The 21203-nt window shown below is 42.0% G+C and overlaps 1 protein-coding gene and 1 non-coding gene across 5 annotated transcripts in view; one reads left to right on the forward strand and one right to left on the reverse strand.

Moving 5' to 3' along the window:
* Positions 1 to 2439: 2439 nt before the first annotated feature.
* The window catches only part of mid1 (midline 1), a 99114-nt gene continuing 80350 nt past the window's right edge, over positions 2440 to 21203 (reverse strand). For all 4 annotated transcript variants that reach the window (XM_061227123.1, XM_061227124.1, XM_061227122.1 and 1 more), the window contains exons 3-10: positions 16361 to 16456; positions 12265 to 12372; positions 10177 to 10325; positions 9665 to 9792; positions 8620 to 8763; positions 6426 to 6587; positions 5778 to 5985; positions 2440 to 4211 (exon numbers count right to left, since the gene is read on the reverse strand). In XM_061227123.1, the coding sequence (XP_061083107.1) occupies positions 3863 to 4211; positions 5778 to 5985; positions 6426 to 6587; positions 8620 to 8763; positions 9665 to 9792; positions 10177 to 10325; positions 12265 to 12372; positions 16361 to 16456 (1344 nt within the window). In that variant the 3' untranslated portion in view covers positions 2440 to 3862. The remainder of the gene's footprint in view (positions 4212 to 5777; positions 5986 to 6425; positions 6588 to 8619; positions 8764 to 9664; positions 9793 to 10176; positions 10326 to 12264; positions 12373 to 16360; positions 16457 to 21203) is intronic.
* trnan-guu (transfer RNA asparagine (anticodon GUU)) lies at positions 5127 to 5200 on the forward strand. Its single transcript has one exon. It is a non-coding gene; the product is annotated as a tRNA-Asn (tRNA).

Genomic DNA, 21203 nt, shown 5'->3' on the forward strand with positions numbered 1-21203 from the left:
GTAAAGGAACTCAATGGTGTGCTGGAAATTCTCAGACCTACAACAACACAGTGGCAAGAGTTATTGAAAAGAATATTTCCAGCATTACTTTAGGATGGGTGGAGTTGGAAGGGGTCCAGGGGCATCCATTCAAACATGTCCCTCAGCCTGATTAGAGATGATACGCTTATCACAGAACACACTCAGGCCTGTAGGATATGTCTTCACTGCAGTATGTGTGCTGGATTATCTCATCCACACCGGTCTCTCTGGACCTTCTGAAGCAGAAAGCCTCAGGGCTTCGCACTCCTCCCAAACTGCTTCCTCGGAGAGCCAGGAAAGTGATGCACTGATTTTTGTTGTATCCAAATACTCCTTGAGGTGACCGCTGCAGAGATTGAGTGTATGCTCTATGCATAAGTATCTATATGAGCTGATTATATTATCTGCTCTGAGAATCACCATTACTGTGAATGGTTTGGGCCAAGTGCCCAAAATACACTTGAGTAACCCTCTAAACTGATACTGAAGTGATACATTTCTGAAGCATTATTCATATTTTCCTGTGCCCGGTCCGGCACTGCACAAAAGTAATCAGATGCTTTATAGCTTTCGTTTATGTTTGATGAGCCTTAATAAGTCACTTATTTATTTGGTCTTATGCTACAGGTTAAAATAAATTGAGTGATTGTGGCACCAATTGGCCATAGGCAGAGCCAGAATCTGGCTTATACCCACTGACTATTTATTGCCTGCTTGTCTGAAAAGCTAGCCGAGTGTCTTTTCCCCTTTAGGTAAAAGCAGGAGAACATGTTCATATTTGTAAGTACTTAAGCAGCATTCTGCATGTGCTAATCTCCCTGATGGTGGGGCAGACAGTTCATTTTTGGTTTCTACAGTAGCCAGCTACCACAGCATAAGTCAAGTTATTTCTTTTTTTAAATGCAATATATCATGAAAATGTGTGCCACTGGAGAATATATCTTTGTATCCGGTACAAATTCTGAGCCCATTTTCCCAGAAATGCATTAGTTATGGTCAAAAAAATAAATCTTTTCACAACCAATCTCATGATGCAGCACCCTTCTCCTGGTGACAAAGTTACAGCCATCTTCTATCAGTACGTACATGGCAGGAGATTAAAGATTAATGTCCCTGTGGATAAAATCCGCAAATAAATAAAAAGTGACTTCCCTCAGGCCTGTCACCACAGTAACACACAGGAAAGCTTCCCAAAATATGAAACTAACCTTGGTGGCTGTTGACGGTTCCTTAATAAAACTGTAGAAATATTTACCCATGTCCACAAACCAGCGCATGAAGCCTTGTGTCATGCCCTTCCGAGGGGAGTTACAGAAGCCTCATTCTGCGGTGAACCCTGTCAGACAGTCAGCGGTGTGAAGTTCACTCAGAGTTCACTCACCCCCTCATCCAGTGGGTCCTCACTGGGGGACAGACACATGTCAGGTGGGATCATATCAGTCGTGGCGAAGGATGCTTAAACGAGTAACAGACAAAGTGTGAAGACAATGTGGCCACCTCTCCTAAAGCCCGTTTCCACAAAAATGTATCATTTGTCACTTTTAACAACCCATTTATGCAATTTTTGCATTAATTTCAGCCATCAGCCGTCAACATCCGATGTGTGATAATGGAAAACAGAAAAAGGAAAAATGAAAACAAAACATAACATGCAATTATTTACATGCAGATCAATATGAATATTTATGTCTATATCATATAATCACAAATCAGGCAAATTAAAAAAATAATAGAAATTAAAATATACTTTCACTAAAATATACTCTCATTTAGTTTTCTAAAAATGTATCTTCTTAAATAATGCTGAGAACCTTCAAACACACACAAAAAACATACCTGGAGCCTCAGTGTAACCAAGAACTATTTCAGACTAAAGGAAGTGATATTTCCAAATATTTTCCTTTGTTCTGTTTAGGCATTCAGTGTCATGCTGACACAATTGTGTTGCGTAGTGAGGGTTTTTCTTTGTCTTGGGATTAAAAAAACTCCTGGCTCACATTAGTGACCTTGTGGACATGCAGAAACGCAGCCCTGCGCAACAGGAAATGAGCCTGTGGTCTAAAGGAAATTCTCAGGATAATTTATCAACTAATCTTAGGAACAATTCTCTGTGAAGTGCCTTCATGTAGAAGGAAGACAGGAATCTGAAGAAGGGTGTTAGAAGCACCTGGCAGGTTTCCTATTCCTGGGATAGTAAAAAAAACCGACTAAGAGCTGTAGCCTGCATCAGTCCTATGGGCGATACAGACAGTTAACAATGCAATCATCCTCTGATAATTTCCAAGGCAATACAAATATTTTATATTGCAATGAGTATCCCCTAAACAAACTAAACACAATAAATACAGTATACTGGTTTATATAAAATGGGCTGCAGAAATCATTCAGTGTGCAATAGAGGAGTCACATGGTACAACATTCTGATCCAGGTCATTTTATTTCACAAGTAAAGTGTACAGGATAAACAATTGCACTGCGTTGCGTCTGAAGACATGAGCTTCCCATTGTAAGTGCATCCTCTGTTGTCCAATAGGTCACTATGGCAACATGGCGGGATGTGAAATGAAGAGCGAGTTTGTTTGTTGTGGTTTATTACACACCTCGTGTCCGTCTCATCGCTCCCAGCAGTTCCTGTCAGGTAATGACAGTTAATCCACACTTTTCTTCTGTAATTCCACACGACCGTCAGAGTGCAGGGCATACACGAAACAAAACTACACATCAGAACATTGTCTCTGTCGTGAGAAAACTAATCCCGAGTCAGTTCAGAAGTCATGTGTGAGGGCTTCGTCCCGGGTAGGCCCCCGTGACGTCACCGTCCAAGGTGTTTGTGTGCTTTCACGCCTACAAACCTTTACCTTCCAAAGCAAGGACCTCTGTCGGAGTGCTCACAGCAATACACGTTTAAAATGATAACAATGCCAGGCAGAATGTAGAAAATAAGAATCTTCCTTACTAATGAACCAAATGACTGAAAATATAAGTAATTTGACTTTCTGTAACTCATTATAGAAGACAAAATCCAGCAAAACAAAAGAAAAGAGCAAACGGAAATGTTGATATTTCCTTTGTAAAGATTAAAAGCAGAGCATGAGTCATAGCAATGAACACTTATGAAAATAGAACTCAATCACCTGATCCTATATTATGAAGACATCTGAAAGGTGATGACACGTTAAGTTCCATGCCACATACTTTAACTCCATTGGTTCAATGGTATGTGACATCACAGTTGCAATTCAAGGGAAGAACAGGAACTGTGGAGCCCATGCATGCATTATGCAGAGTACTGTTGTCTCTGAATCATTTCCAGCTGGATACAACTTTCACAAAAGTTTAATCAACATGCAGATGTGGATGAGAGACAAATAAAATATCGCTTAGAACATTACGCTTCAGCACTTTCATGTGACTTATACCTCTTCCCAAAAAAGCAACCCAGAATTGCACGAACATAGGCTCCTTAGAATTTTAAAAAAGGTTATATTTCACTTTTTTTAATCTCCCAAAAAATCAACTACGGCATAAATATAGTAGTAAACATTAATGTGCAAAGCAAAAAAAAAAAAAAAAAAAGATCTGTAGTATTTTCCAATCCAATTATTTTCGCCCATAAATAATTTATTATCTTTTAATTTAGTACAGCAACGGCATAGCTAAAAAAACAAAAAATAAAAGATTTAAAGCTATGGCTTTATTAAATTCACACAGTCATCATAGACCGCTCTTAGTAAATGCAGTCTGAGTATTTCATTTGTTTAGTTTCCCTCTGCTTCCGGTGGTTTCCGGTGGTTCCCGCTGGTTCCCGCCGGCTTCCGGTAGCTTCCGTCGCGGGGCGCGCTCAGTCCAGCAGGTCGGGCCCCTCCAGGTGGTCGGGGATGGGCAGGCCGGTGAGCACGGTCAGACACTTGTTCCACACGTTGAAGACGGGGCAGACGGGCTGGGCGAAGGAGACGTGGAAGGTGTGGAGCAGCTGGGAGGCGGCGGCGTCGTAGAAGGCCAGCGAGCCGCTGTCGTAGTCCAGCAGCACGCCCACGCGGCGCAGGTGGGGCGAGGGCTCCACCGCCGTCTCCTTGCCGTTGTGCCGCACCAGCCAGGCGTTGTTGCAGCGGCACAGAACCCACGAGGCCGAGTTCTTCCCCACCCACTCCTGCTTCGGCGCGGACTTGTAGGCCACGCCGACCGCATACCTGCCAAACCGCAAAACAAACCAACGCTGCGGTTATTCAAACATCTTAGAAAGGCGAAGCTTAGCCTACACCAGGGGTCAGCAACCCTGGTCCTGGAGAGCCGCAGGGTGTGCTGGCTTTCGTCATTACTTAGCATTAATTGATCAATGAAAGCAGTTGGTTACATACTTAACTCACCTCACCTTGTTTCTGGGTCTGAATCGGTTGCTGATTTTAAGGTGAAAGCAAAAAGCCAGCACACTGGTGGGCTCTGCAGGACCAGGGTTAGCCGACCCCTGGTCTATACCGAACATTGGTTCTAATGTGTACCCCAAAATAAAACACTTCACTTTGCAAAAACACGCTGCACAAGTTTGGATTATGGAGCAGAACTGGAGTAGCATTCCTCTCCAACCCTCACCTGCGGTGTGGTCTGAGAGAGGTGATGGAACTTACAGGAATTAAATTCACGTTGAGGTGAGTTTATGACGAAATTGATGACACCAGTCACTTTTATGACAGCTGTAGATCACTATGATGTCTGCTGTCACTCTCCCCCGACTCCTTCAATCTTCAGGCCATCTGACAGGAGTCTCAATCTCCAGCCTCATGTGCTCTGAATATTTGACTGGCTGCCTCCTCTCCGATTTAACCCTTTACAGTGCAGTCTTTTGGAATGTTTCTCACATCAGTTTTCTAGAACTGCATTGCTTTCCGTTTCCAGCATTGGTTGTGACATCAGCATTTATTTCCCCATCACACTGTAGTTACAACAGCCCAGTGGTTTAGAGAGTTCATCAAAAATATGCTGATTAAAACAACTTTTTATCTTTTTAATCAACTTTCAACAACTTTACGCCCGGAAAATAAAGTTGAGCACTCTGGCAATAAAGAGGACAACTAGGCAGTTTAGAAAATATAGTTGACATAAAGCAAGTCTCTGTGGCGCAATCGGTTAGCGCGTTCGGCTGTTAACCGAAAGGTTGGTGGTTCGAGCCCACCCAGGGACGGCAGGCTTTTGTGTAGCCTAGTGGCTAATGTACATGACTGGGACATGGAGCTTGGTGGTTCAAGCCCCGGTGTAGCCCCTATAAGCTCTGCACAGCTGTTCAGCCCTTAAACCCACATTGCTCCCTCGGCGCCATACGGTGGCTGCCTACTGCTCTTAAATAACTCGGAAAGGGTCAAATGCAGACAACGAATCACCCCACAGGGTTCAATAAAGTACATCTCATGAATACAATTCATTTTGAAGGAAACTGGAAGTTGCAGTTTAGCAAAATAATAATAATACGATGTTACACCAAAGCCAAGTTTGGAGCCCACAGGAAATGAAGACTACAAAGGAGAGTCAAGCCTCTTGAACTCCATATGCTACCCTAAGCTGTGCATTACTCATTGATACGAATAAAGTAAATGACCTAGTTCTCTGTAAAAACACAAAATTGGTACAAAATCAGAGAGGATAATGTTGATGGGATCTAATGAAGAGCTCATGAGAACCACACCTACTCGTCCCTGAGCAGACAAGTGACACTACCTACTGCCTAGGGCTCCAGCAATAACATGGTCACATGACCGCCATACCATGTGCTTCCTCCAATCAGAGACTCCCAGTAGTGCCTCCCGCTGTCGATGTAGACGTTTCCCACCACGCCGTAGCTCCCCTGGCTGGTGAAGCGGTCCTGCGTGTGACTCTTTTTCGAGGATGCCTCGTCCCGTTCCACCGTTAGATTGTCATGTGACACTTTCAGCTTCCTGTGAGCAGACTTGGGGTCCAGCTTAAACGGCTGACCTGAAATCGATAGTGATTGGTCAATGTTTCCTTCCCGGTTGCTTTGCTTTTACAGCATCTTTTATTTTCAAACATCAAATGGGGAATAAGAGAGTAGTGTAACACTAATTAAAAAGCAGAGCAGAGGCTTGAACACTCTGTTGATAAGACATTACCATGGTCACTGTAGGCCTGTATACTCTGTACATGATGTGATATCTCCATACTCACTGTAGGCCTGTATACTCTGTACATGATGTGATATCTCTATACTCACTGTAGGCCTGTATACTCTGTACATGATGTGATATCTCTATACTCACTGTAGGCCTGCATACTCCGTACATGATGTGATATCGCTATACTCACTGTAGGCCTGTATACTCTGTGCATGATGTGATATCTCCATACTGACTGTAGGCCTGCATACTCCGTACATGATGTGATATCTCCATACTCACTGTTGGTCTTCAGTTTGCCCGGCTCACTGTTGCGGCTGCCGGCCTGGTTAATGGCCTTGACGATGAAGATGTACTTGGTGCCGCTCTGCAGGCCATGCACAGTGTAGTGGTTCTGTTTGATGTTGGGCACGATCATCCAGCTATCGGCCGAGTTGCACAGACCTGCGTCACGCACAGAGACCCACACTCAGAGAGGCCCCTGGACACTGCGTTCGTTTTGCCCGCAGTGTAATACCACAGCATCTTTCCATGAATGCGAAAGATACACTCAATACATTTTCTCTTCAGAGATAGTATGTGGGGTAGGCTGCATCAGAGGGAGGGGGGGCGTGTAGTCAGTGTTTGCACTAAAGAAAGAATTTCCCCTTTCATTAATTACCACAAAACCTCAGAGGGAAGTCAGTCTGGAGTCTACAGGCAGATATGGAGGACACTGGGGGTTTCACAAGAGCTATAATCCAGGAACAGGAAATGAACTGAGAGAAACTGTTCCATTTCCCCAAAGTGAAATGATTTAGAGCTAATCTTCTCTAATGTGCAATTTCATTTGTGCAAATAAAAATCTCTGCTGCCAAGTTTTATATTACACATGGTAAATAATTGAGGAGTGTGCTGCTGCTGCTGCTGTTGCTACCCTTTTTGAATTATTTTGTTTTATATTAATGTAACTTTAATGTAGCATATATTAATGCAGAATATTAATGGTAGCCCCCTGAGTTGGAAGACATAATTTTTCCCACTAGCTGGATGCAAATTCTGTTCAAGGGCAATGGAAAGTCAGTGGGGTATATGCATGCATTTTTAAAATGCAGCCAAACCTGCCAGAAACTCAGGTACTGTGCCACCGTTTAGCCATGCATGAAGGTATTTGCTGCTCTGGCATTTGTCAAGGTGTCATTATAGTATTACACAAAGAGACATCAGCACTGTCTGTGGTTACCATTTTAATGGTAACCACAGTTGGTCACGACTAGTGTGAGGCATTTAATTTATACCTGTATTTATAATGTATATATTCCAATTTATTGTATATCAATGTATATTATAAATATCAATGTATGTACGTATTTATGAATATAGATACATACACTCACTCAGCACTTTATTAGGAGCACCTGTACTTATTCATGAGATTATCTAATCAGCCAATCGTGTGGCAGCAATGCAATGCATAAAATCATGCAGATACGGGTCAGGAGCTTCGGTTAATGTTCCCATCAACCATCAGGATGGGGGGAAAAATGTGATCTAAGTGACTGTGGGTTGACTGTGGAATGATGGTTGGTGGCAGACAGGGTGTTTTAAGTATCTCAGAAACTTCTGATCTCCATGGATCTACATAGTCTTTGTATACATTGTGTTTGTGTAACGCCTTGAGTAGAGTAGGCTTCTTGGAACGTCTTTTCAAAATTCCAAGACAATGTTCTAGAACATTTATTTCAATCACCAGTAGTGACTGTTACATAATCATTAGAATGTTCAGTAATAAGAACACTCTAATCACATCTCACACATTTAAGGGTTAAGAAGCAGAATGGGCGATATCTCTCATTCATGCTGTTCAGCGAACCGCGGAAAACGTTTACGGACCAACGGCCACATCATAGTTAGGAGAAGTGCCCAGAGCATCGCTATACACAATCAAGTACAATAAACTGACCAAGCAGCAGCCACAGTATCTGAGCTAGGCACGGAAGCAGAAGAGTGCCAATGCTTGATTTAGCATGCCGTGACCCCGTTACAGTGCTCAGCACTGAAATATCCCAGCAGTCTGCGCATAATCCCAGCCGTAAGGGACACATCCCGGCTCCGTTCCGCACTGCCCTCTGTGAGATACCCAGGCAGGCTACCCCTGCCGCCCCCAACTGACAGGAAGCCAAGTCAATTTCATGACCTGCTGGTTGAGTCGGTGAAAGAGAGCGGCTTCAGCATTTGAGCCGACAGAACGCATTACAGTCTCCACGCAGCCCTGCTCTCTGACAACTCAAAGACCTATCATGCCAGGGATGAGAATTATGATAAATTTGATACTCAAAATATTTAATCACTCACAAGATTAAATATTAGATTCATCAAGCAATGGCAATTTTTATATGAAGTGGTAATATTCTTATGTATAAAATTACTTCTGTCTGTGTTTAAAGAATATGTGCCCCATATTGTGCTTAGTCTGTATCTCTTGGTCTTTACTTACTGACGACGTTGGCTTGCCCAGTAAAAATGGTGTACTGCAGCTCATAGGACACCACGCTGAACTCATCCTCGGACGTCCAGTGGACGGTGATGGTGTCGTAGGACGCAGTGCACAGCTCCTCCCTGAGGCCTGGAGGATTTGGCGCTGGAGAGAGAACATCAAGCAGATTTGTCATCATTTCAGGCCCTTAAGCGCTTGAAGAGTTCGCCTTTTGGAATGTTTTCTAGATGTGTTCTAGAACTCCATTCCTTCCAATCACCAGCAGTGATTGTCACATCAGTATTAGAATGTTCACTTAATAACATTCTAATCACGTATTTGTGACCTCACACCTTCAGTGGCTAAGGAATTTATCCACAGTACACATCTTTTCAGTCAAGTAAATCATTTAATTGGGAAATAAAATTATGACCTTTTTACTATTTTTGGCAGGTAGCAAAAAAAACCTGATATATATTTAGAAATGCTGTGGAAGCACAAAAAGGCACCATGCTTAAAATCGTTACCAAAAGTTAACGACAAAATGCTCCCACTTTGATTGAATCTGGCCCTAGTTGAAAGTAGCTGGACTGATTTGCCGTTGGCCATTATTTCTGCTACAGTGGCACTTCCAGTGCTTCAGCCAGTTCTGTGTGGACCTGACACACACTGCACTGTGCCCATCAAACCCCTCACAGAAAGGGCCCCAAACTGCAGACCGGTGGAAACACATCCAATTTAAATGTAAAACAAGTCGTGCGTGCTGTGGCTCCATGTTTCCGAGCCGGCGCTGGAATATCAGGCCTCGGCAGCTGAACAGAAACGTTGCCAACAGCAAAATAGAAGAAATTGCATTTCTGTTGGAGCGAGGCAGCAGGGTGTGAGTGTTTCATCACATTAAATCACAGAGACATCAGCGCCTGTGGCCCGGACCACCCTGTGGCACTGACAGGCTCCAATCACAGAGAGAAGGATTTCGTCAGAAATCCAGATGAGGTGAAGAACATTGGCTAACGAAGACTGACTGCGAATAACAGAAACGGGATTAATGGAATGGCGTCTGCACCTGTAAGGTAATCCAGACTCTCCAGCATCTTCTTCTCCCGGGTGAAGTCAAGCGCAAACGTGTCGAAGGTGTCATTCAGGTTGATTTCCGGGATCAGGATCTGAGAAGACGCTGTCGCCATAGACACTCTGAGACGTAAGGTAGATTGATATTAGTGGATTCTATCATTCAGAACATCCTTAGTCTCATTTAAATGATTTATGCTCCTCAGAATATCTCTTTGGAAAGAACATTCTTATGAATTATTGACAGAATGAACATGCTACATAACACATTACATAGCTATTGCATTCATTTAAGTAGAATATGCAAGGATATGATAGCCCTGACAGAGGACTCAAACTCAAATGCAGGCCTAGTGTCTAACCCAATGGCAAGATACCAAATATTACGCCTGTCCAAGTCTCTGACACCCTGTAGATGTACTAACTCTCTCACTCCCTGTAGATGTACCAACTCTCTCACTCCCTGTAGATGTACCAACTCATCCCACTAATTGTGTGTTTGCTCACCTCTCAGAAATGCTCTTGGCGGTCTGCAGGAAGCGGGCGTGGTCCGTCTCCTTGAGCGTCTGGTCGGCCTGCGTGATGAGGGAGGACGACCTCTCGATGCACTGCTTGCAGTTAGAAATTTGCTGTGCCAGTTTGCGCAGCCTAACAACCTGAAGAAGCAGGGGGAACGCGGGCGGATTACACAAACCCTCCCAGCTCACATTAGACACCCCTGGTCCTGGAGAGCTGCAGATGCATGCGCTATTTGTCTCCATTAAATCTCGGACTCTGGATTAATTTTGACACAAACTAAATGAATGCTGGAGTGCTCATGGCACTCCACAATCACCTCTCAAGTTTGCTCCAACTTGTGCAAAGTGCAGCATTTTATGCAGTATGTGGTGGTAATTACAGTACTCTAGTGCTTCAAGTACTACTCACTGCCAGAAAGGTAAGCATTGTTTTGGTGAAGGAGAGCCAGCAGGCCTTTCTGTTTGACCTTCACGAAAACCGTGTGAAGCATAAAACAATTCATGAGACCCTCATAACAGCTTTGGAATAGAAAAGGATTGAACTGAAGTCAATTCCAAACAATAATTCTGTGAGATGTGAAGTCGCCCTTGACCTTTTTATAAGGACACTTCTTCAGGTATGAAAAAACAGCCCTTCACAGCATTTGTTGCCAATTTCCAATATCTGCCTTTTTAAAAACTAAAATTCTCCCCCAACTCCATCAGGCCCAGCTAATCAAGCTCTGATTTCTCTCTGATGCCCTATCTGGTTTCAAGTAAAAGTACCGACACTTTTTCCTGTGCAGACATGAAAAACATTTAATACTGCTATCACACTGGCACATCCCAGCTGGGTATAGGTACTTCATCATCTGGATGGTGTTTTTCCAACACTGGCCTTCATGTGTAAAAACACTGGAGGTCATTGCTATCCCAGCAGGCCTCATTCCAAGCTTGTGCAATTGGAACGGCTCCATGTAACTCTGAGCCCGTAGCTGTGAGCTGCTCCGCCGGACTGCGTTCAAAATTAATTTCCGAAAATAAGCTTTCGTAGGTCAGACACATGCACACTTTCATCAATTAACCTCCGAGCTTCCTCCCTCCCCCTCCCACCCCAATGCCAGGCAAATGTTAGTTTTACACAGCGAATGAATTTCTGCCAGTTCAGAAACAGAATGTTTAATTATGGGGTGCTCTCCCGAGACATATGCCCTGAAAGCTGAGACCCCGAGGCCCCCTCTCACATTGAGTTAGCGTTCGCTGCTCTGTTGGGAGGGGGTGACAGAGAACTTCTGCCTTGGGTGGCGGGCGATTTCAGGAAATCTGAGCACATGGCTGACCCATCTGCTCTGTCTACCAATCGTCCAAACTCACAGCTCAGGCAATAAAAAAATATTCAAAGGTTGCCTATGAATGCTCAAATTGCAGCAGTTCTTTCTGGCTCTGACTGACCAAGAGCGATACAGTCACTGCAGTGTAATAAGGTCACCCAGTGGATCCAGGGACACAGTGCCGGCAAACATGCAGGGACTTATGACTCAAAGGATGGGTGGGCCCAAAGGTGAATTATTATTTGCCCCTATTTTTAAAACAGCTGAAATCATAGGGTGACATTGGAGGAGAACAAAGTTCTGCAGTGAAATACAGGGTAAGTACATTTGAAACCCTAGACCAGGGATGGGCAAGGAGGGCCGAATCGGTTTCTGGATTTCGGACCAACTTTGCCCTTAATTATTTAATTAGCTCAATCATTTACATGATCTGTCATTTTTAGCCACATTCTGTGGTATAAACAGCAGCTAATAAAATTTTTTGTCTTGTAGCATTTTATTGCGGTCTAATTCACGAGTGAATCAGTCATGGTGCATATGGCTAATTAGCTGATTGAGCCAGGGTAACTGGTGGCCTGCATACACACCGGCCCTCCAGGACTGGACTTGCCCATCCCTGCCATAAACCCTGAAGTTGTGGGTCAACAGCACGGACAACCTGCCCACCGCACCACCCTTGGGTCTGCATGTCTACAGACGTCCTGAGATGACAATGGCGGAGCAGGAAGCAGTAATGGACATCCTTGTGTGACACGTCAGTACTGTACCTTCCCCTCTTTGATCTTAGTCCCGATGATCTGCCGTCTCTGCTGGATGATCTCGATCAGAAGGTCACACTCTTCCAGCAGCCTGGTCTCCTGCCGGGCAGCATTGACCTGGCACCAGAAACACAATCAACCAAACATACAGAACCAGACACCCGACACTCCTGCATTCTCCTGCATTGTGAAAGTGAACAGCAGAAATGTTCATGTTAAAATGTTCTACAAGAGGGCTGCCCACCCTGTTCCCGGAGATCTACTGCCCTGTAGGTTTTCACTCCAACTCTAAAAAAGTACACCTCATTCAACAGCTACAGATCTCATTGACCTGTGCATTAGTACAATCTGGTGTGCCAAATTAGGGTTGAAATGAAACCCTACAGCATGGTAGGTTTTACATCCCTGCCCAATACTCACTTCGCCAGTCAGTTATAATCAGTAACAAAGTATTACAAAATTGAGTAACTCAATGATCATGATTAATTAAACAAGGCAAGAAATCAAATTGTCTGATAATTTGTAAAGAAGCGGTAAGCTTTACTTTGAATGGATTGAAGTCTACCTCTTATACTGGTAGAACCTGAGTTTACCAGCAGTTGATCCAAATGTTTTATGGCTTTTGTCGCTTGGCTAAGCGTGGGAGCGCACACATTTTTTTAAATTCTGATAACATTCCCGACCCTCCTTCCCGGAGAAGAATGTGGCAGCTTTCAAACCGTCTGTCAGTCTGACAGACCGAAACAGGTCTGGAGCAATGACAGTGATCAGAGGAAACAGGTAGCGTGAGTCTCATCTGCACATAACAGGGCTCTGCAGAGCGATGTTCTGACAGGTGTTGCATAACAAACAATATGTACTGGCAGATGAGGGAGCCATTTCAATTATATACTACTCCAGACTCACTTCCTATCTGTAATTTGTTGTCGGTGGAAAAACACTAGAGCATTTTACCTGCATCACAGCTGGCTGGTACAACCATATCTACAGGAATATACAACGACACCGACTGCAAGAACCGAGCTCCACGGTCAGAAACGCTCGGGGCGGCTCTGTTCGTTCGGGTCAGGACCAGCCTGGTGGGACCTCACAGAAAGTGAGTTTTCGCTGAGGCTGAGAAACCTGCAGGAGGTGTGAGGGCGAGACTGTTCTGCGGGATGGATGAGGTGTGCTAAAGCTACTCCCAGCAGCCCACACAGCTCTTTGCTTTTATATGGGAAAAGAGCCTCATTCAGCTGTTCTCTCAGTTCAGTCACTCCAACAGCAGTAATGAGGTCCCCAACCTGCTCTCTCTCCGACCACACATCCAGTGAGCTGGGTCTAGAAATATGCCTTTTTATGGAGTGTTACAATTTCAGCTAGGAAAGTATGTTTTAAGAAAACAACAGCTTGTTGAATACAGCAGTGTTTATTTCACTGTAGAAATAAGGCCCCGTCTATCCACGCACACACACACACACACACACACACACACGAGATGGCAGCATCAAGCACATTAAATTGTGTCTGCAGTGAGCCACTGGGCTGAAGGTAGTTAGCTGAGACTGAAATGGTGAAGAGACTCTTGGACAGAGACGAACATGATTCATATGATCAGGATGAGAAACAGCCCTGAAAAACAGCAGATGATGATTTTTGCTGGATGGTGTTCGAATGCTGGATTAACCAAAATGATGTTCCTGAAATGCAAATTAGCTATTTTTAAAAACTACAAATTACTACCGACAAAATAAATAAGGAAGCAAATACAGTACATAATTATTAAATAAAAGTGTTACATTGGAAATATATTTTAAAATCTTTTATTTCTCCAAAATATACTTTCATTTCTACATATTGTAGTGTGACATTATTAAAGAAAGAAGTAAATATTTTTTAGATGAAAAAAAATGAAGTGAAAATGCAGACTGTAATCCTTTACGAGTATTTATTTACATATTTGTTCTGAGGTTGATTAGGCAATTTACCATTTTAATTATAATGCATCCTGTGCGTGCTTGCAGATTATAATACAGCAACAAATATGGATTATGAATTTAATTTAATTAGACAAGCTTTATGAGTGACTAACTCCCGTGATCAGGCTAGAAACACAACTCATAAAAGTAAATTTCAAATAAACTGCAGAATAACAAATGCATACTTTCTGTCTATTCCACTGACATAATCTGGGGGATGCAAGAAATGTAGCATCATCTGTAATCCCAAAATGTATATTGTATTGTATATACATACAGTGACCACTTTATTAGGTAGACCTGTACACCAGCTTGTTAATGCAAATATTTAGTCAACCAATCATGTGGCAGCAACTAAATGCATAAAGGCTTGCAGACATGGTCAAGAGGTTCAGCTGTTTTTTAGACCAAATTCCAGAATGGGGAAGAAATGTGATCTAAGTTACTTTGACCATGAAATGATTGTTGGTGCCAGGTTTGAGTATCTCAGCAAATTCTGATCTCCTGGGATTTTCACACACAACAGTCTCAAAACAAAAAACATCCAGTGAGCAGCAGTTCTGCAGGCAAAAACGCCTTGTTAATGAGAGAAGTCAGTGGAGAAGTGGATAGGCAACAGCAGCAGAAGTAAAAAAAATAAGTCTAATAAATACCTAATAAAGTGCTCAGTGAGTGCATATTTCCTCCACTATAAACCATATAACATAAAAATTGAACATGTGAATGTTCAAACATGTGAAAATGCCTGAACATGTGAAGACCAAGTCAAAGGACAATGGTGTGCAACCTAACACTACCCTTGGGGTTGAGTTCTTAATAGAACGCGGTTGAGAGCTCAACACAAAATGAGATTTCACATGAGAGACCGGCAGCTGCTGGTATTTACATAATGCAGCCAGATGTGCTTTAGGTTAAAACTGTGCAGCATCTGGCTCCAGAAGGCTTATGAGTCACATACAGAATGCACATGGGCTGCTCTCCCCCTGTCCTCCAAATGAGGAGGTGGAGGAGTAGGAGGAGGAGAAGGAAAAGGAGGAGGAGGAGAAGAAGGAAAAGGAGGAGAAGGAGAAGGAGGAGGAGGAGGAGGAGGAAGAGGAGAAGGATGGTGCTCTGGGGGAAACCCCACTGAACATGAACATGGTGTTGTGACAGTTATCTTTCACAAGGTTCTGTTTTTAATACAAACATTTGCATAAAAACGCACATAAGTGTACACATGGACACTCTCACTCACGGACACACATGCACACATTCATTCACAAGACCCTGCTATTAATACAAACTTTTGCATATAAACACAAATTCATATGCACATAAACACACTCACTCACACAGACTCCTATCTTACACAAGGTTCCGTTTTCAATACAAACCTTTGCATATAAACACAAACACACACACACACACACACACACACACACGTTGCACACACTTGCTCACACACACACAGACAAGCATGTATACCCAAATATACGGTGATGAAAAGAAATCATCTTAAATATTGCTGAATTACAGGTTTAGACCACTACAGCATTATTTAAATGAAGCTCATTTGTAATCAAGGCAAAACTTGGCAGCCCTTCTATTGAGACAACAGACTAGTGGAAATATTGTTTCAACATAACTTATTTACAGAATTGTGGTTAATGTAGAAAGTAATTAGCACAATAAATTCTGGCTTGGCTAGCTCTTGCCTCCGGTAAAAACACATTGTTCATCAGAGGAAAAAAGCGGTTGCAACATCTCATTTGCATAATAGAAGAATTAATAGAGACAATGACAGACTCCGCAGAACACAGCAACTGTTGTCTCACAAATGATCCAGGACGTAACAATGAATGACATCATAATGATCCATTGTGACATTGAGGTCACATGACAAAATGGCTGTATGCCAGGTTATCTTTACTGTTCTCTGCCTTGCATGAATTCTTTTATTTTTACAAACAATATGAACAAAACTGAAGCAACAGTGGCACACCGTGCTGATGAATGTATCACAATTACACTGTGACATCCCTTCAGACAGGTTAATTGAGTCATGCAAATATACATCATACTCTCTGCATTTAATGAAACGCACACTAAGGTAAACAGTGGATTCTCATAGGTGTGAGAGAGCAGTGCTGACGGATGAAGACTCTTACCTCCACGTGCTGGCAGGTCTGAATCAACTTTCCCATAAGGGTTTCCAGTTCATTGTTTCTCTTGATCAGGTTGCCAAGGTTTGAATCCAGGGCTTGCTGCAAATGAACGAGACACAAAAACCCCACATTGAGCAAGAAAATCCCAAAGTAAAAAAAAACTGTTCATCCACATAACTGCAAACAACACCCATCATACTTTGCTGCCAAAAGTAACAACAAAAAAAGTAACAAAACACGTGAAATAACTATATTTTAGTGCCCGTCTGTTGGAAAGGTGGTTCCCTGTAGATTTCTACCAGCTCATGCCGTTTGGTTCAGGCTCCGGCACTAACCTCTGGGCTATCCCGCACCGATCGACACCGCACCATCCTGGCCATCGCGGCTCAGAAAACTGACCCAGGCAGAGCTCCCCCGCCGACAAAGCCCACGCAACACACCCCCCCGGACCCCCGCTCCGCCGCGGCTGGGCAGCCTTACGTAAGCGCCATTATCTCCGGCTGAAAGCAGGGCTGCACAGCGTCTCTCCGCGGGTCCCATTGTGTCAGCACCCAGCCCCCTGCGCTCCATTAAGCCCCACTGACCTGCTATGTGAGGATTACACCGGGGCTTTATGGGTAAATACTATAAACATCAAAACATGCAAACGTCCCATAGCTCTTCACCCTAGGGCCCAATAATGTAACAACGGGTGAGAATATTACAGGTCCCTTGGCAAAATGTCAAAGAAAGACATCTTTTTGTTTTCTAGTCAAAGACATATTTTGTTTTCTCGTAAAAAAACCAAAAACAGGATTTCCTAATAACCTTGTCGCCATAATGGGTGGATAACATGGCTGTCTACAACAACAATCAATACAATTAATCCCGTAGCTCAGCTAAGCCTGTGGAGCTAAACTGGAGATCCTCCTCAGATGTAATGATGGTGATCCTTCTCAGATGGCAGGGTGGTGACACAATGCTTACTGCACCCCCTTGACCCAGAAATTAATTAGGAGGTCGCCATAATGTGGGTCTTACTGAGAGAAGGCTAGTAAACATGTGACAACAATTTCACAATAGTTTCATAAACACATTCTGAGAATTTTTATTTTAACCACAGTGAAGCTTTTTGGGGAAAACACCAACTATGTAAAAACATCGTATTATTTTATTGTTTTACTTTCTAAATATGACTGAGATGAACTGCCACTAGTTAAGGTCAAGTGCAGCTATGTGGCTGTGCATCTGCCCAGGCAATGAGGGCAAGTCAGAAACTAGCCACTTCTCAGGCCACTTCTTCTAAAGACAAAACATCTTAGTCACAGCAAATTTTAAAATTTCACACCCTGAAGTGCCATAGAGCCTGGGTGTTTAAACAGAATACTGAATTGACAAGAACTGAATATCCAGTTCAGCAAACATCTATTGTGCTCAGCAGAGAAACTTTAATGCAAGAAAAGAAACTAGTGTTCTTTTGTTTCAGCATGGGCAAGCAGAACCAACATCTTTTACACACAGAGGCACCCCCTATCCACACACGCACTCATACAATCTGAAATGTAAATATTTTAATATCACAAATTCTGCTTTTTTTAACCTTCGACCAGAAATACACCTGATACATCATGAGAACCATCATGCTCTGCAGGGCCTATAAAAGGCGGAGGCTATAAAAACCTGCTGCTCCATCATTGTGCCCTTGATACACCTCAACATCCGGACACAGTGTTCTTCACAGCCCGGCATATTTCACAGCTGTCAGACAGGAGAGGAACAGGCTCTCCATTCATACTGCGATGAGGCAGGTGTGGTAGAAAAGGTTTATGCTCATGCTTTTATATAGAGCAGGACAGGGGGTCCAAGCTTTAGGGGCTCACACATTCTCTAAGCTCACAGCGCTTCATACTGCCATTTTTGGATGTGTGCACTTCCTAACTGCCAGCTCACAGCATCATTTATTCATGCGAATATTGGTGACAAAAGCCGTTAGAGCGAGTGTGTGCGCTTAGGCGCTGTGCGTTGAATTTTGAGTGTTTTCATTTAGTCTCACTCCAGTGAGTTCGATATGGAAGGGTAAATTGCTGATCTAAAATGACATCAGTATCTGTATTAAAATGAACAGACAGCAAGTACTTGAAATATTAAAGATTTAATATTATTTTATATCCTGTTTAGTCAATTACGGCATAATCGTTTGATTTATTCAGGGAGGTTGCCACAAATAAAACATTTGTGGGCTTTAAGAAATTTTGTGGAGAAAGCAATACAATTTTCTAATGCACAGACATTATATCATTCTCAAACATCTCAGACACATAAAATGCAAATATAAAAGGGCTCTTGTTTGCAACTTCATTAATGTCAGTTATCAACTCGTACGGCAAAATCCCCTGCACATTCTCCTTCACTAATGACACAGTAATCCCAGCATGGGTTATCTGTGGTTCATGAACTGTAGGAGAATAAAGAACAAAAAAATCACAAAGACATCTCTCCTTACAAGTATATATTTTCAAACACAGTTAGCTCAGCATAATGACTCATCCCTAGTTACTGGCTTAATGCGATATTCAGTTGAGTAGGTCCCATTTCATTTAAGGCTTATGGGGGGAAACTGAGATAGGAGCTACTTAAGGGAAAACGAATCAAAGTGAAAGCAATTACAAACAGGGGCTTGAGCCTCCTCCTTTGTGGGTAAGACTTTGAGCTCATGACATCCAAACATAAAAATGTCCTGAACAAAAAAAAGAAGCTGATTGGATAAAGCTTGACTGCTTTCTGTAGAATTCCACTTTAGCTCATTTTCACAGCGGACACATTCCGGCGTTAATTTTTAGCATCATGAGCCACTGCCACTGGATTCTAAAGGCCACCATTTTGAACACATCAGTCGCGTCAGAGTTAGAGCATGATTATGTCTCAAAACAGAAACTGAAACTTTTCACGCTCTGTTAACTTCTAAATTTAATTGAACTCTCTTAATTTCTCAGGTAAAGGCTGAAAACAGTTATTTTAAAAGTTATTTTTGACGTGAAAATACAGACAAATTGATTTACTCTTTTGCACTTTTGCACTCGTTAGTAATAAGCAAAGTCACATATTATCCTGAGATCCAGCAATTCATTTTACCTCCTGTTGGGGACAGGCATCTCTGCACTTAATCGGAAGAACCTGACATCCTTCTTCGCTGAAACTGCCACTACACGGCACATTCAACAAGACTTATACTGAGTCAAACATTAAAAACCTTCTGCCAGGTCTTAAGAGGAAATTATTTTAGTATTTAATATAATATTTGGTTAATTTCATCCCTGATTAATGGAATGAACAGGAATGAATATCTTTTTATTCTTACTCATTATCTCAGTTTGTAAAGTATTTTTAAATGTGATAACCCATGCAAGCCAGTGACAAAAGCACTGCTAAATACAGCAAATTAAAAACAAATAATCCAGTATGTTTTTAGTTTTATAATTTATAAATTTTAGTTTGAACTAAAAATTGTCATTCAGCATTTTCATCTCAAAGACCTTGCATGTAAACTAAGTGATAATGATCACATAACATTTATAATGCGACCTCATTGAAGTGGGCAAGGCTACAGTCACCCAGGAAGTAGGCAAGAGACAGTGTACAATAAGTACAGGGATGTAGCACTTGGGCCTGTTATTTCTCAAGATACTAAAAATATCATGCATGATACAGCACGTCTTATGTATATCAAAGTATCACCTATTAATGCAACAAGAAATAAGTTTTGACAATAATGTTTTTATAATTTTATAATTTTGAGACTGTCCCAAATTACATTTATGTGTATGGTAATTTGGGACATTAAAAAAGCACAAATAAAAATAATATGACGAATATTAGAGTGCTTGTAAATAAATGTCACTCGAATATTGTGCCAACATGTTCTTTACCAGAGCTAAGGAGCTAAGGCACAAGCAAAGAAAAATAAATAGGCTTGCAATCTGAAATTTCAACTCACCCTAAAATGTTACTAACCCTGATGTTAACATTTTAACATTATACATTCAAGTTTTTCAGAAGGATGGATAAGATGCAGAATTCACCACCAGTTTTTAAAACATTTTTAGAGTTTTAAAAACTGGTGGTGAGGCAGACTCTATATTACAGAAAGTGCCCCAAATTACCTGAATTCACCCCACCTGATAAATACTGCAACAACATTTGTCATTCTATGAATAACAAATATCATTGCTCTCTTTGTGAATCTTGTTGTGTTACTTTTCAATATTTGAGTTTTTATAGAAGCACAAAATATTCCCATTCCCTGGCTTGAAAAGAGTTCCTTCTAGTCCCATGATACCAGTACCATGACAACTGGTGCAGTAATTCAATAATGCAGAATGTTTAAACATACGCCAACCCATCCCCACTCATACCGGCAGAACTCAAATAAAAATAAAAACACTGCCTGGCATTTTTCATCTTTAATCTCAGATTATAAATATTAATACTGTTTACCTGTTTACATGGATACATGCACATTTAAATATGAATAAGGTAAGTGATACATTTTGAATTTATCACTCATGTAATTTTTAAAATATTTTTATTTATTTTATTTCAAAAGGCAGATTCCCAACCATGTCAGAACTTCACTGTTGATAAAACTCCATAATACAATGCATCTGATGATCTGTATTGTAGAATGTGCTACGAAATTGCATTTGTTCCCATTAACTTTTTTAATGACATTTATTATTTCCTGAATCAGGCTGAATCATTAAGAAACGATGCTGGACTGACAGAGGTTGAAATGAAAGTTTATGAAGCATGTGAGCATTGCATCCCTCCCGTGTGATGTTGTATGCGCAGTATATTGTGTGCTTCCTTT

This window comes from Conger conger, chromosome 17, assembly GCF_963514075.1.
Source record: "Conger conger chromosome 17, fConCon1.1, whole genome shotgun sequence".
NCBI classification, from domain to species: domain Eukaryota; kingdom Metazoa; phylum Chordata; class Actinopteri; order Anguilliformes; family Congridae; genus Conger; species Conger conger.